Source organism: Uranotaenia lowii, chromosome 2 (assembly GCF_029784155.1).
Source record: "Uranotaenia lowii strain MFRU-FL chromosome 2, ASM2978415v1, whole genome shotgun sequence".
NCBI classification, from domain to species: domain Eukaryota; kingdom Metazoa; phylum Arthropoda; class Insecta; order Diptera; family Culicidae; genus Uranotaenia; species Uranotaenia lowii.
The window spans coordinates 339,073,964-339,091,062 of record NC_073692.1 but is presented as its reverse complement, the minus strand read 5'-3'; the positions used below and the strand labels follow the sequence as shown (position 1 = coordinate 339,091,062).

Genomic DNA, 17,099 nt, shown 5'->3' with positions numbered 1-17,099 from the left:
GTTGCGATTGCGAAAGAAAGAGTAAAGGAAAATCCGAAGATGGCGCGGTTTTTACTTGTTTTGTTTTGATTCGCTGCGTAAAAAAATGGAAACCCTATTACACTCTCAATTTCGTTTCCACATAATGGAGCATTACGAAAGTTAGGTCGAATTCACAGTGAGCGCGAAGCGAAGTGCGAAGCGAATTTCCAATTCGCGCGGCAAACCGCTTCTCATTGAAACACGTTGAAAAAAACATCGACCGGCCACAGTGCAAGCGAATTTTCATGCGAAGACCCGGCTGGATCGCGCGAGTTCATCCTGTTCATCCGGACATACACTGAAAATATTATCTCGGATATTTTTTATCGTAAAATGATTTATCTAAAAAATCTTTTTCAACAGTTTATTTATTTAATTATCATAGCCGTTTCTGTGTTGGTAATGAAAAATGCACGGTTTTTTAGCGCGGATTTTCGAAAAAAACGCGGTTTCAGTCTTTTTCAATTGAAACAAATTCTAACTGGCAATAAACGACCGGTGGCATGAAAGTTCCAAAATATGTGTATAGGGTGAAGGGGCTGAACGGATAGAAGTTGGAGTTTGCTATACGACGCCATCTTGAAATCCAATATGGCCGCTTCCACTCAACTTTAAAATGCTGGAAGTGTCTGAAAAGCACATGAAACTCCCACAATATGGGTATTGGATGAAAGTACTCAATAAGTAAGAAGTCGAATTTGGCTGTCCGACGCCATTTTGAAATAAAAGATGGTGGTTTCCGCTCTATTCAAAATGCAGTTAATAAGTGAAAATCGCATGATCCATCCAAAATATAAGAAATGAGTAAAAGGGATCAAAAAATTGATAAAAAATGACTGACAAAAATTTAACAAAAATTTTGAGAAAACTGCAAAAAAGCACTGAAACAAATAAACAAAAATATGACAAGTGTTATAAAAAGAAAGTTATATTGTCAAAAATATAACAAAACTGTGGAAACATATTAAAAATATTACTAAAATTAAAAATATGACAAAAATATGACAAACAAAAAAGAGATAAATGACAAAATTTTGAATAAAACACGACAAATGTAGTAAAAAAAATTATGCCAAAAATATGACAGATATAACACAATTAGACAAAAATATAAGAAAAAAATCACAAAAACTGCAAAACTATGACAAGACAAATGAGAAAAAATATATGACAAAATTATAATCAAAATTTGACCATAAAATGACCTGACAGAACTTATATAAGGACAAATATTTGACAACAAATTTACAAAAATGACAAAATAATAACAAAAAATTTACAATAAAATTAGAAACATCTGACAAACATATATAAAACTATAAAAAAAAATTATTACAAAGGTGGTAAAAATATGGAAAATTTGACAAAATAATGGCAAAAATCTGACAAAATTATGAAGAATGAAATAAAAATATAACAAAATACTTTCAAATATACATGTATGTAAGAAAAATGACAAAATGATGATAAATACGACATTAAAATAACAAAATTTCAACAAAAAACATGACAAATCCGAACATAAAATGATGAATATGTTACAAATATATGGCATATGACAAAAAAAAAATGACAAAATCTAGACAAATCTATGGGCTTGTGATATGTCTAACTTAGTTGGCAAGTTAGTTCCCTCCTAAGCCAATGTCCGTGAGTTCAAATACAAGAGTAATCATCGAATACAGTTGTACCGGATAAGACATTCAGTATGAAGAGAAGATGGTAAAACGACTATATATAATCGAACGGAAAAAAAGACAAAACTATCAAAAGAAACTTACAATCAAATGAACAAAAAATCTGACAGAACTATGACAAAAATACGACAAATGAATACATGACAAAATAATGACAAAAATTAAAATAAAATGACAAAAACCTTACAGTACTATAACAACCATTGTCAATTGTTTGTCATAATTTTGTTTTTTTTTATCATAGTTTTGTTATATTTCTATTATATTTTTTTAATAGCGTTGTTACATACATTTTTAACACATTTGTAAGATTTTTGTCATAGTATTGAAAGATTTATGTTATTTTATTACAAATTTTTGTCATATTTGTAATTTTTTATTAGTTATTATATTTGTCATATTTTTAATTTAATTTGTCATATTATCCATAATGTTGTCAAATATTTGTCAAAGCTTTTGTTTCGGGTTTTGGCATTATTATTAATTTTTTGTTATTATTTAGTAAATTTTTATTAATTTTTGTCAGATTTTTTTTTTTAAATTTACTCATGGCTTCGCCATTTTAACAGTCAAGTTTATCATAGATTTGGTATATTTTTCTCAAATTTATATAATATTTTTATCACCTTTACCATATTTTTTATCAAAGTTTTGTCAGAGTTTCGTAATTTTTGTTGTTATAATATTTTAATTTTTTTTAATAATTTTGTAATATTTTTGTCATAGTTTTGGTAGATGTTTTTTCTTGCGATTTTCAGTCATTTGAAATATTTTAAAGTTGAGTGGAAGCCGCCGTATTGGATTTTAAGATGGCGATTCATAGCGTCAGACTGCAAAATTCGACTTTTACTAATTGATTCTTTTCACCTAATACCCACATTTTGGGGGTTTTATGCAATTTTCAGTCATTAAAAGCATTTTGAATTTAGGCTGAAGCCGCCATCTTGGATTTGGGCGTCAAAAATCAGGTCCTTATCCCGGTCCTAAGATTCCTTTTCACAAATCCTGTGGTCCTAGTACGTGCAAGGTTTTTTTCCGCGGTTTTCCGGAATTAACTTGGTTTTTCGCGGAATTAACGCGGATTAGTTTTTTTTTGCGCGGTACGTATCCCTCGCTCACAGTTTTGATTCTGCAAATTAAATTTGCAAAGATTTTTTCACGAGTGATTAATGTTTGCAATACACCGAAGGTTTTTTTCAGTGTTGAACCGCTTCGCAATTCGCGTACACTGTGGCCGGCCTTCAAAAACGAACTTGCGAAATTCATCCGGTGAATGAATATTTCGCTTCGCAGTTCGCTTCGCGCTCACTGTGTTCGTACCACCCATTTTTTTCATCGAAATTGTGCAAAGCAATAGCGTAAACATAGCAAAAACAGCTGCTTCTTTATAGATAAATATGCAGTATTTCCTTTTTCGGTTCTTAGAAACATTTTTAGATGCGAAATTTCAGAGTAAATCAGACGAAAAGTAACAAATCAACGCATGCCTGCTGAGGAATCATGATTTTGAGAAACAAAAATTTGAGTATGAGCAACCCAATTTTTCTTAATGAGACTGGAGCGTATTTTTGATTTTTGTTTTGTGCTTATCCGATTTTTGATTTTCACGTTTTTATCACGATTTTTCCTGTTATCACGATTTAAAGGGAATGTACATATAGTTCGGCCATCTTTGAATTGAGAAGACGCCTTTTTCCTCAGCTCCGTATTTTTCTTTGTGAAAATTTTAAAATACAGCAGTGGATTACGACTAAATCTGAAATAAATATTCACCAGAACTCCCTTGCTTTGAAGACAGTTTTTTCAGTCCTCACAGTACTGAAACAAGTGTAAAGTTTCCCGATAATCGTTTGCTCCGCCGCCATTTTGGCGAGTGGAAAATGGACGAAGAGAAGATGAATCCCGATCCGCCAGATATTGCAGCAGAAACAGGCAGTTCTAGCACAGGCGCCTTAAAAAAAACGACCCAGCAGCCAAATGTACGACTCAGAAAAACACCTCAAAACTACGATTATAGAGCGGAAGACCCAGCTCCCTTCAGGGTATACGTCGAAATCGATAAGGAGAAACAAGGAAAAGATAAGTCTATCAACCGTATTGGTGTGGGACGCATGTTGAAAAGAATTTTCGCAACGGAACATTGCATTACGGAAATCAAACATGTAGGCAAAGCCAAGGTATTAGTATATTTCAACAGTCACATCGCAGCCAATCGCGTTATTCGCAGCGACTACCCAGCGTCGCTCGGGTACAAATGCTATGTACCACGCCATCTTGTTTCGGTTACTGGAGTCATATCCGATATCCCAGTTGACGTCACCATTGCAGAAATTCAACAGGAGCTGTACTCCCATGTACCGATATTGGAAATATACCGTCTCAACCGTTTTGTAGACAAGGCACCTATCCCAACAACAAATGTAAGTATTACATTTCGAACAAACCAGCTTCCCACCTCAGTCAAATTATACTCTTGCGCGATGATTGTTAAGCCATACGTACGTAAAGCAATATTATGTCTTAACTGCCTACGATATAACCATAAAACAGCTGACTGTCGAAGCTCACGCAGATGTATTCGTTGCGGAGTTCATCACGAAAACGCATCTGAGTTCGACCAATGCAACCTACAGATCAAATGCATGTATTGCAAAACAAATCACGGAACTGATGATATGGACTGTCCGGAACGTACCAAGCAGAACGCAATCAAGACTGCCATGGCTAAAAGTGGACTAACTTATGCCGAAGCACGCGAAAAATTCTCCATCGGTACCTCTAACCGTTTCGATGCTCTGACAACTTTTTCCGACGAACCGACCCCAGCCGTGAGTTTCGCTAACGTCTTAAAAAGACAATCGGTACCACAACCCAGCCAAGCCACCCGACGCAGACCAGCCAGCCCACAAGTCAACCTGGAAACCAGAGAAACCTTTAGAAAAAGACCGAAAAGCACCTGTGACCCTGAGACTACCGGAACGGCCCTGAACAATCCCCATAAGGTAAGCGATTCAGAATCTTGGAAAGCTAAATTTGAAGAAGTTGAGAAGAGAAAGAAGATCACAAACGAAACAACAATCAACCATGCAGTTCAGGAAGCTATAATGCGGTACTATACAACAATTCTAGAAGAATGCAGCCTAACGGGCAAAACTCGCGATAGTTTCATAGAAAAAAGCAGAAAGTTCATAAGCTTCGAAGCTATACACTCCCCACAATCCAATTAAAAACATAAGCATTACCTTTTTCCACTACATTTACTCTTAAAAAATGGATACCATAAATATACTCCAAGCCAACATTCAAAGTATATCCAAACACAGACAAGAGCTACAGCGTACGTTGATGTCACGATCCTACGCAGTAGCATTATTATCGGAAACGTGGACAAAGGAAGAGCTTGAACTCTCCAAGTTGTATCACATAAGCGGTTTTAACAAAATTTTGCAATCCAGGGAAGACGGATATGGTGGCGCAGCCATCTATATCCGAAACGACTTCGGTTTCCAAAAAATCCCATATGTCACCACTTGTGACACCATCCAATGCGTTGCATTAAAAATATTATTCAACAACCTTGTCCTGATATCGATATATATAAGTCCCTCGACGAGCTGCGAAGATATCCAAACAGAACTAGATAATATCACCAAATATTTTGCTAGATTTAACAAAGTCATTTTAGGAGGAGATATTAACAGCCACCATACTACATGGGGAAACAGAACCACAGATAGGAAAGGATCCGCTATTTTCCATATTTTGAATTCTTCGAACCTCATCATTCTAAATGATGGTAGCCCTACCTTCAGACCACTAGAAATAAATAAAAACCCTACAGCGATTGACATCACTGCAATTTCCAACACCTTGTTTTTCGATGTGTCATGGGAAGTTCTTGAAGAATCAGTCGGTAGTCATCACCTTCTAATTCACATCGAACTGAAAACCAATAAACCGCAAAAACAAAAATTCATCTTTAAGAAAGCTCAAATAGCCAAAGAAATTAGTCAACTCTCGATAGATCAAATCTCAAACCTATCCGAACTCTCGAAAAAAACTAATCAAATAATAAAAAACAACAAAATCAAAAATCGATTCAACCCCAAATATTGGTGGGATGAGGTCGTTGAAGAAGCGTGGATACAAAAACAAGAAGCTCTCTCAAAGTTTAATAAAGAATCAAACCTAGAAAACTTATTAAATCTCAAGAAAATAACTGCACAATTTCGACGCCTGAAAAAAGAAAATATGTCAAAAAACATGAAGAAATTCACCGAAGAAATTAATCCACAAACCAACTCATCCCAACTCTGGCAAAAAGTGAGAGGATTGACAGGGAAACAAAAAACTCAAAGAAACAACGCAGTGCAGGATAGTCCAGCACTGGCTAAAGAATTTTTAGACCTTCACTTTGGGCCAAATGATGTCCATTTTGATGATTCCATAAGTGTACAGCAACCAACAGCATATAACATCTTAGATCGTGTAGGATGGCATACCATTCTGCAAAAGAAGAAATCTAGTGCCCCTGGTAATGACAAACTTACTTATGATATGTTACGAAACCTAAAACCAGAAGTAACTGATGTAATCATCTACGACCTAAATCAAATGTGGAGGCATGGGAACCTCTCAAATGAACTGAAAGAAATCAGGACCATAGCTATTCCGAAACCAGGCCGCGACCAAGCAACAGCAGCCGGTAATCGACCTATCTCCCTCATACCGACACTCACAAAAATCATAAATTCCGCAGTCCTTCAAAGGTTTAATATCCACCTTGAATCAAAAAATATTCTCCCATTACTGTCCTTTGGATTCAGGAGAGGACAATCAACGATCACCTGTTGTACGTACGTAGCAAACTTGATACAAGCCAACAAGAGAAAAGGGCTTTTAACAGCAGCGGTATTCATGGACCTCTCTAATGCGTTCAACGCAGTCCGAACAGAAACGCTAGAAAAGCTTTTGATAAACTCTAGTATACCACACGAACTGATTCGATGGATTGTGTCGTTCCTAAGAAATCGTAAAATATTCTTAAAGTCAGGAAACTCCGATCTAACCAGAACAGTAAGCAACGGTTTACCTCAAGGCGACGTTTTATCGCCTACGCTTTTCAACTTTTACACGATCTCTCTCCATGAAATCAGGGTAAATGACGTCACACTAGTACAATACGCCGACGATTTTATGGTAGTGGTCACAGCAAACAACACAAAGTCAGCATCTGAAAAAGCACAAGAATTTTTGAATAAGTTCGAAAATCAGGCTCAAAATCTGAACCTTACGATAAACCCTAACAAAACAAAATCCATGATTTTTAAGCGCACCAATGATAAAATGGAACTCTTGATACAAGGAACGAAAATAGAAACAGTAAATTCATATAAATATCTCGGGATTGAGCTTGACCGATCATTAAACTTCAGAACTCATATCGAATCATTGGGGAAAAAGGTGAAGGATCGCACGGACATGATCAAAGTTATTTCGGGTATAAGAAACGGAGGTAATCCAGAAACCCTTGCCCTACTATTCAAAGCGCTGGTACGCAGCACCATAGAATACGGTATCTCTGTATTTGGCAACGCCGCCAATACACATATAACGAAAATAGAAACTCTTACAAACGCCTATTGGAGAAAAATAACGGGTTGTACAAAGTCTACACCAATAAACACTCTAGCTGCACTAGTCGGAGAGAGTCCACCACGTGTGAGAATGGAGTACATAACATGCAAGGAGATTGTGAAACACGTGGCCAACCAAACTGTGGTCCACAAACAGCTGGCTGGTCTGCAAGAGGAAGATTCTGCTAACGAAATGCTCACACTAGTTGAGAAAACATTCATAGCCCATCGAAATATTTTCAACGCAGTGGTACCAAAAGTCAACATCAATTTCCCTAACTCACTGGATGTCAAAACGGAGATTAGCAGCTTTAAATCCGCCAAAAGTAATACTGACCCTAGAGTCTGGAAGCAAATGGTATTGTTTTCACAAAACACGATGTACAAAAATCGGCCCGAAATATATACCGACGCATCAAAAATAGAAGACAAATGCGGAATAGGAGTATACTTACCGAAACACAACAAAAGAATCTGCTTTAAACTTGAAACCGAAACATGTATAACCACAGCAGAAATATTTGCAATACTTGTTGCTCTGGAACATCTGGATGCAGGCAACATTTTCAATGGGGTGATTTACACCGACTCACTATCGGCCTGCCAGATTATCAAGTCCACTCTCAGATGTAGCTCAAGGAACCAAATAGTTCAACAAATTATTAACACCGCTTACAGGCTGGGTACCACCATCCAATGGATACCTAGCCACATATCACTAGGCGGAAATGATACGGCAGATACTTTGGCAAAGCTCGGTACAACATCTGCAGACGTTTACAAAAACGGTATCTTCATGAAGGATGCGATCAACATATTCTGTAAACAAAAACTTATCTCAACACAAGCGTGGTACTTGGATTATACTAAAAAGCAAGGAGAACCAGGAAAATACTTCCAAGCAATACAGAACACTTTCGAAGAATTTCCATGGTACAAGAATAAAAAACTCACCAATTGGGAAATACGGACTATGAACCGTATTTTATCTGGACACAACTACTCGAAATATTGGCTAGCAAAATGGAGAATAACTGACGATGCCAATTGCGAATTATGCCAGACACCCGAAACCGCAGAACACGTCATCCTCCTCTGCAACAAATTCAACGCTACCAGAGCAAAATACTCCTTCGTTGCGAAATTCCCAACACTAAGAGCAAGTCCAATGGTGTTGGGAAAAAGTGGTAGGAATTTTGACAGATGTAGCACAGATGGGAATTTTTCTATCGCGAAAAATATATCAAAAATGTTGACCGTCCACCGGTGTGGTAGAATACGAAGGTATAAAATCAAAAGCAACCAGCGATGCCAAGTGCATTTGGTTTTCAGTTTTATATTGACTTTTTGTATTTTGAATCCACCGTTAAAAAATTTGAATCAAATCTCTTTATTCAATCATCGAATTCAAATAATACTGTTAGCACATTGAGGATACCAAGGAAATCTGCCGTGAACCACCAACCCTTGGCATATGCTTTAGCACATCTGCGCCAAGCGATAAACGAGAAATCTCGGATTTGGTGTTGTTACGCAATGTGTTAATACGAAAATTTAAGTACGTTTGGACATTGTGCAAAATTCAAATTTATTTGATACAGAATCGCATTTAATAAGAAGTTGTTTTCAATTTCAGAAGTTGTTTTAAAAGCAATAATAATATTTGTAAAAAAAATGGTACATGTCAGGTACATTTATTACATTTGGTCAGCTTTTAAGTTGTTTAAGTTTAAGTGATTTCCTATGTAGAACTTTTCGGATTTAAGAGTTTAGCAAACTTACATTGTTAGCCTATTTTTATTGTTCCACTTTCGAACATGTTAAAAGTCGTTTTAAAGAAAATTCTGCACATCGGTGGGAACGCCGGTAACGAACAACGTCTGAAAGACGACCGCAGCATTCCGGTGTATTTCAAACAGAGGGGGATTTTCCCAGCTGCAGTGTCGTCCGTCATTTTCGCACCAATTCCAGGGGTTTGCCTTCGGGGCCTGCATTATGCTTGAACAAATCAGGCAGAAATGAGCACGGGTCAAACTGTGCGGATTCCGGCAACACCACCTAAAATAAGAAATATTGGTTTTTTATTTCAAAATTATTTGTCAATGTTTTTCACCTTTCACCTACCTGATACAAATATCCAATATTCTACAGTCCGATGATTCCGGAATAGGGTGCCTATGTCCAGGGTTTGCTGCTACCGAAAAGTTGATTGTAGACTGAATTTTCTTCCCGATGCATCGGCTGCGTCTGTTGTGAATGGTAGGTACTAGTCGAATCCCCGCGGGAGCTCCGTTTTCTAAAGCTGATGGAGTCATATACGACGATAAAAAGTTTTTACCGAATATTCTGACGGAATTTTTTCTAAGAATTTCAAAATAAAATACGAATCACTTCAACTTTTTTAAACCGCGAAAACAAAATAAACGAAATTGAATTACACAGCTGTCTGGCATCTCTGCGCTTATGTTGTCGATCAAAAAGTGATGACGCGCGCAATTGGTTATGGGTTATGAAAATTTGGTTTTAATGTTGAATGAGTTTATAAACTTGTTTGTAATTCATATCAATTTTAGTAATCAGACTTTATGTTAAAATATGAAAATATCATACTTCATTAAAAATTTAAAATTGCTCAATTTACATTTTTTCCTCTCAACTGAGGTTTAAAGCATAAGAAAGATGGCAGCACCGAAGCGTTTCATGCACGAATACGGTATTGCAACGCCGACTCTATCACTCGGCTCGGTGTTGCAAAAAATCGTGTTTTTCTATCACTCTCAGCCAAAAAGTGTTATACGATACAAATTTTGCATCGCGAAACTGTTCGAATATCAGATTTTCCCAACACCGGTGTACGGCAAATGTGTTTTGATGTGTTGTAAACCTTCGAAATTTCCAACTCCATCTCAACCAGTGAACTTGCTCTAATCGAACTATGCAAAACGCAAGACTTATCCATCTACCAGGAAGTAACTAACTTCTTGAAAGAAATTAAATCGGAGTTATGAACCAGGACGATCCCGCCCGACTGCGAGGTGGTTTCCACTGGTCGTACCCCAACAGAGCTGCTGGGTATATGGTCATCGCTACCGGTCCCATCCCCTAGTTGATTAAAATAATCAACGATCAGAAATAAGAAGAAGAAGAAGAAAGGGAATGTAAACAATAACAATCACTGGCGGCTCATTTCTTTCAGCAGGTGTGGTTTTTATTTTATTTTGAAATTGATTTCATTTTAAATTAATTATCGGTAGTGAAGATTATCATTGAAGGAAATTTTGAAAGTTCTTAAAACTAATGGTAACAAGATCAGTGGAAAATACAATAATTGTGTCACGATGGATACAGAATTACCCGGCCCTAGTCGAAGATGTTCAAGTCGCTTATCATTGTCGCGAAATTTTGCAAAGGCAACCCCCAAAGACGATTCAAAGAAGGTAAGATAACTTGCTCGTGCATTCAACCACTTTGATATTATCAGAAATTGTTACCGATGAGTTGAAATGAGTATATATTATAAATTCGTATTATAGACCAAATCGTTATCGAAACCATCAAGTGCCGCCCCATCGGAAACGGATAGTACCGAGATTATGCATTTACTTAAAGAAAATCCTTTCCATCTGACTCAGTTGACATTGGAACAAGAAGACGATCTCATCTCAAGGGCACCGGATGCAGTGACCCTGTCTTCGAAGGCCTCCGAACCGGACACGAAAGTCAAATGTCCACCATCACCAATGTCGGTGATTAGTGTCAGCAGCAACAGCGACCACGAAGCTGTTACGCCGAGGTCGAAAATGAACCAATACTTCACTCCCCTGAAATCGCGAAGGAATTCGATGTCTTCCGATTACAGAGTGAGCACTGCAAAAAGTACCGCCCGTAAAACTTCTTCCCGACAACCGAGAGCAACTCCAGGAACTGTCGATAGTAATAAGGTTAAAAAGGCACGGCGACAGATTTGTAAAACTACCAACATCAAGATGCTGACCAACAAGTACTTTGATGAATCGCAAAAACGCATTACAAACTTTTTCGAGAAAATCGATGAAGACCCGGACCGGGTAGGATACCTTCGAGTGCTTAAATCATCGACCATGCCTGCTATCAATACCGGTGACGAAAATATGGAACAATTCTTAGCTGTGCAACTCACAGAAGACGCTCAACCTATCCGACCCAGTCAGCTTCAAGGTCCGTCGATGGACTGCATCCCTGATAATCCTGAAAGAATTATCCAACAAATTGAAAAAATCCAAAGCATCAATCATGACCAAACACGCGAAGATTGGAACATGGAAGTAACCGACGTTCCCATGTTGCTGCCAAAAACTCCTCAAGAAGAAGCTGCCGACTCTGGATATTCCAACGATGGTCCCACAACTGCCAAACCATTACACACGAACGCGGTTAAGAAAACCCCAGCTCCAAAGAAGAAACCCGAAAGCTCCAAGTCCACAGCCAAAAAGAAAACCACCCAAAAAACTCCAGCTACCAAAAGAAATGAAGGGAGAAAAATCGTTTGTCCCAAGTACAAAATAATAGCCGGTACAACGTTTGCCGTGGATGCCTTCCGGTACGGCGACATCGAGGGAGTTTCGCACTACTTCCTGACGCACTTTCATGCCGATCACTACATCGGATTGAAGCGATCTTTCAACAAGCCGCTAGTGTTATCACCGATCACTGGTCGGCTAGTCAAGGCATTTATCAATGTGGACGAAATGCATTACATCCAGGTTGAGCTGCATGAAACCATCGAGATCGACGGAGTGCGGATAACGGCGCTGGATGCGAACCAGTAAGTAGCTTTTTTCATAAACTGAACTTCACTATTATTTTACTACTTTCTAATAGCCTCGGGTGCATGCAGGGACGAAAATTACGAAACTCTTCTTCTAACATAAAGAGATTTAAAATTTAATATTATTTTTTTAAGTTCGTGGCATTCGTGTCATATTAAAATTTAGTGAAATGATTTAGTGAATAAAATTCATCCCCGTTAGGGTTTTAGGGATAAATCATCCAATAGGATGAAAATCCCAGAAAAAAAAATTATTGAAATAAAAATTGAAATTCAGGAACAATCTGTTAGAAATCTACCGATTGAGGATTGCAAATTTTATATTCGACAGCAAGCTGAGACCAAAATAAGGCTTTAAAAGAATCTGATAGCAAATTTGATGTACATTTCATTTGAAGCAAAATTTGAAATCACTAAGGTATTCAAAATATTTTTACTAATTTACAACTAGTTCATTAAAGGCCTTTTACTTTTACAAGCTTTTTGTTCCAAGTGTACATTCATCAAAATAATATAATACTTTGAAAAAATGAAAAAAATACTGAAAACTATATTTTGTAGATGATACCAAACCGATACCAAATTAAGCTTCTGATATCCAAATGATAGCGTCATTGGGTCTTTGCCAATAGCCGAATTTGGTTTGATGGGGCCGTTCACATAGCACGTAAACCACTCAGACAGAGGGAGGAAGTTTGGGACATGTCCACGCTTTGCCCACCGAGAGGGATATAGGTGTTTCGGTAATGTCCACATGGACGCGCAGGGGTCGCCAAGTTGTTGAGTGTCAAGACCGTACACGTATTGGCAATCAAATTCAACATGGGGGTTCACCAGATCGACGTATAAACTGCATTCCCAGAAAAAGGAATTTAGAAGAGGTTGTCATCATGCAGTTGCAAAATGATGACATTCATCGGCAAATCAAAAGACGTATAAATAACACGTGCTTTTTCTGCATCTGTTGAAGATTGACGATCCTGCCAGCGTGAACTCATGGTATACCGTATTTCAGCCAATTAGTCCAATCCTACCGTAGATAGGACTAAATTACGATATTACTCAGTTGAGACGCCTCTTCGACCTCCGAACTAAGGTGACAAGTATAACGAAAAATGCTTCATTTGGAATACTTAATCTTCTAAGTTCGGTCTCGATCCAGTGACACAGAAACGACTATCAGAATGTTGTCCACGTTAGGGATTATGGGCCAGTATTGCAGGATGTAACGTTGGACTTCTAGCGCCGAAATCTTTGCAACGAAATATTACCTTTTTTTTTTTTTTATTTACAGGTAGCTTTATTAAGGCATTTAACTCATAAAGTTTTTTTTTTGCCGAGTATTCACTTTCACTTTTATGTGGTGTTAGTAAGAGGGGGGCCGTAATCGTCGCGGCTACTCAACTGTTAATTGATTAACTAAGAGGGAGGGAAAGAGGATTGTGTAGGGTCACTCTCGAGAACAGATTTCCGTCTTTGGTCGGTGGTGGCTTCCTGTAGCGTGGTTTCGTAAGCTACCGCAGGTATTGTGTTCCTGGCCAGCCTTCATTCCGGTGTTATCGAACCGGTCGGACGAGAGGTTGTTCTAATGAATAGACGAAAAGAGCATTAGATAGAGTAAAGACAGAGAGGAAGAGGACTAAACGACCAAGTCAGACATTTTAAGATATTTGTATATAGGGTACAAATATTCAAGATCTAAGTTTGCCAAGATGTCTCGAATTGGAACCCCAGGTAGTTTACTTCGGGCCCTAAGGGTATCCAGTAGCCAAGCCCTCGATCGATCAAACCGTTCACACGTCCACACAACATGATCAATGTCGTGGTAGCCATCCCCACAAACACAAACATTGCTTGTAACTAGTTGTATACGAAACAAATGCGCGTCAAGCCGGCAGTGATTTGACATGAGCCGAGAAACCACGCGAATGAAATCGCGACTCATGTTAAAATGCTTAAACCATGCCTTCGTCGGAACCTTAGGGATAATCGTATGGAACCAACGTCCCTTTGTGCCATTATCCCAGCTAGACTGCCAAGCGTTAATCGCTAAAGTGCGAGGTATTGAAAAATATTCATTGTAAGTTATTATCCTCTCAAAAATTTCACCTTGTAACGCGCCCACCTTAGCCAATGAGTCCGCATTCTCATTGCCTTGAATAAGACAATGAGACGGGATCCAAGCTAAGGTAATCCTGTACGAATTTTCGATCAAAGCGCCCAATATCCCTGAAATTTCCAGCAAAAAATGGGAAGAGCGCTTCATCAGTTTCATCGATCGAATCGCCTCAACGGAGCTGAGACTATCCGAATAGATGAAATAGTGGTCTACGGGCAGTGTGCGAATGTGTTCCAAGCTACAATAAATTGCGGCTAATTCAGCAACGTAAACGGAGCATGGCTCTCGAAGCTTGAACGAAGCTTCAAAGCGCTCATTGTACACTGCGAAACCAGTCGCGCCGTCGATTCTAGAACCATCAGTAAAGAACATTTTTGTAGGGTCAATTTCATGTACTTTTGATGCAAAGATTGAAGGAATGACGTGGGGTCGGACGTGATCTGGTATTCCACGGATGTCAGCGGTCATGGACAGATCGAATCTTATCAAGGAACTGCTAATCGGGTAAAAGTGACTCGTGTCCGAATTTAATAAAGAAGGATTTATTTCTAATTGACTAAAAGTTTCATAATTGTTTACATATTTTACTAGCGGATTAATATTCATAAGCCTTTCCAAATTTTCTATCACCAAAGGATTCATAGTAACACTTCGAATTAGGAAACGTAGCGATAAATCGAAGAACCGATTTTTCAACGGCATTATTCCCGCCAGTACTTCGAGACACATCGTATGTGTCGACTGCATACAACCCATGGCAATACGCAAACAACGATACTGTATTCGTTCTAGTTTAATCAAGTGGGTTTGCGCGGCGGACCCAAAGCAAAAGCTTCCGTATTCTATGACCGACAGTATCGTTGTTTGGTATAACCTGATGAGGTCCTGTGGATGAGCACCCCACCAGGTTCCAGTAATCGTTCGAAGAAAATTGATTCTCTTTTGGCATTTTTGAGTCAAGTACCTAATATGTTTTCCCCAGAGGCATTTAGAGTCGAACCAGACACCCAAATATTTAAAACTAAGAGATTGAGTTAGAGTTCTACCCATCATAAGGAGCTCTATTTGAGGAGGGGAATGCTTCCTTGAAAAAACTACTAACTCGGTTTTACTAGGCGAAAACTCGATGCCTAGATTCCTGGCCCAATGTGATAAATTATTTAGAGTTTCTTGTAACGGAGGTTTAATTTGAGTGCCTCTTTTACCTGTGATATGAACAACACAGTCATCCGCAAGCTGTCTTAGCGTACAATTTTGTGCCATACAAGCATCGATTTCTCGGACATAAAAGTTGTATAGCAGGGGGCTTAAACATGAGCCTTGGGGTAGACCCATGTAACTAATTCGTTCAACTTTGGTTTCTCCATGACTAAAATGCATGATTTTTTCAGACAACAGGTTATAAAGAAAATTATTCAATATTGGTGAAAGTCCGCAAGAGTTAAGATTACTAGATAGCACTTCTATGGACACCGAATCGAATGCCCCTTTGATGTCCAGAAATACTGCCCCCATCTGCTCTTTTTGGGCAAACGCCAATTGAATGTCTGATGAAAGTAATGCTAGACAGTCGTTCGTACCCTTTCCTCTACGGAATCCAAATTGTGTACTTGACAAGAGATTGTTTGATTCAACCCATTTATCCAGCCGAAAGAGAATCATTTTTTCGAGTAATTTCCGGAGACACGAGAGCATTGCGATCGGCCTATACGAATTGTAATCAGAAACTGGTTTTCCCGGTTTTTGGATGGCGATAACTTTCACCTGTCTCCATTCATGCGGCACAATGTTCATCTCTAAACACTTATTGAATAAATTCAACAAGCGTTTCTTAGCGGTATCTGGCAGATTCTTCAACAAGTTGAATTTGATTCTGTCCAGTCCGGGAGCGGAATTGTTACATGACCAGAGCGCAAGTGAAAGTTCGACCATCGAGAATTGATCCTCCGTTTCGGAACTATTCTCTGTATCCCGATAGTTTTTCTGAGCTGGTACTGCGTCTGGACAGACCTTTTTCGCGAACTGTGTCAGCCAACGACTCGAGCTTTCCTCACTTTCGTTCGAAGGTGTATGATTTCGCATGTTTCGAGCTGTTCTCCAAAGCGTGTGCAGTGACGTTTCTCGAGATAACCCATCTACGAATCGCCGCCAGTACCCACGTTTCTTGCCCCTGATCAAGTTCTTGAACTTGCGTTCCAAGGACAAGTAACGTTGGAACTTCTCTGGCAATCCAGTTCTGCGAAACTCAATAAACGCCTTGCATTTTTCACCTCGCGCGCGTGAGCAGTCTCCATCCCACCATGGAGTGGGAGGCCGTTTCTGTATCGTCGAGCTTTCATTCCGTCTGACCTGTGCCCCGATTGCACAGTCCACAATTGTCCCGGAAATAAAACTGTACTCTGCCTCCGGAGGCAGTTCATCCGTTGAGTCGATGGCTTCAATGACACCTGATGCATACTTTTTCCAATCTATATTCTTTGTGAGGTCATAAGGAATATTGATCTCTTCGGGTGGACTACGACCACTGGTGATAGAAATATTGATAGGCAAATGATCGCTTCCCTGAGGGTCTTGGATTACCTTCCACGTACAATCCAAGCTCAGAGAGGAAGAAGCTAAAGAAAGGTCTAAAATACTATGCTGTGATTGGGATCCATTAATTCGAGTCACTTCCCCATTGTTTAAGACAGTCATGTTGAAGTCGTCGCACAGCTCATATATCATGTTAGCACGATCATCATCACGTGAGCTACCCCAGCCCACGCCATGGGAGTTGAAGTCTCCCAGAACTAGTCGGGGTTCTGGAAGAAGTGAAATAA

At 38.8% G+C, this 17,099-nt stretch overlaps 1 protein-coding gene across 1 annotated transcript in view; it reads left to right on the top strand.

Annotated features, from left to right (window-relative positions):
• The first annotated feature begins 10,492 nt into the window (after positions 1 to 10,492).
• Positions 10,493 to 17,099, top strand: part of LOC129744898 (uncharacterized) — a 34,134-nt gene continuing 27,527 nt past the window's right edge. Inside the window, exons 1-2 of the mRNA XM_055737653.1 lie at positions 10,493 to 10,791; positions 10,888 to 12,158. Coding sequence (XP_055593628.1) covers positions 10,693 to 10,791; positions 10,888 to 12,158 — 1,370 coding nt within the window. The 5' untranslated portion in view covers positions 10,493 to 10,692. The remainder of the gene's footprint in view (positions 10,792 to 10,887; positions 12,159 to 17,099) is intronic.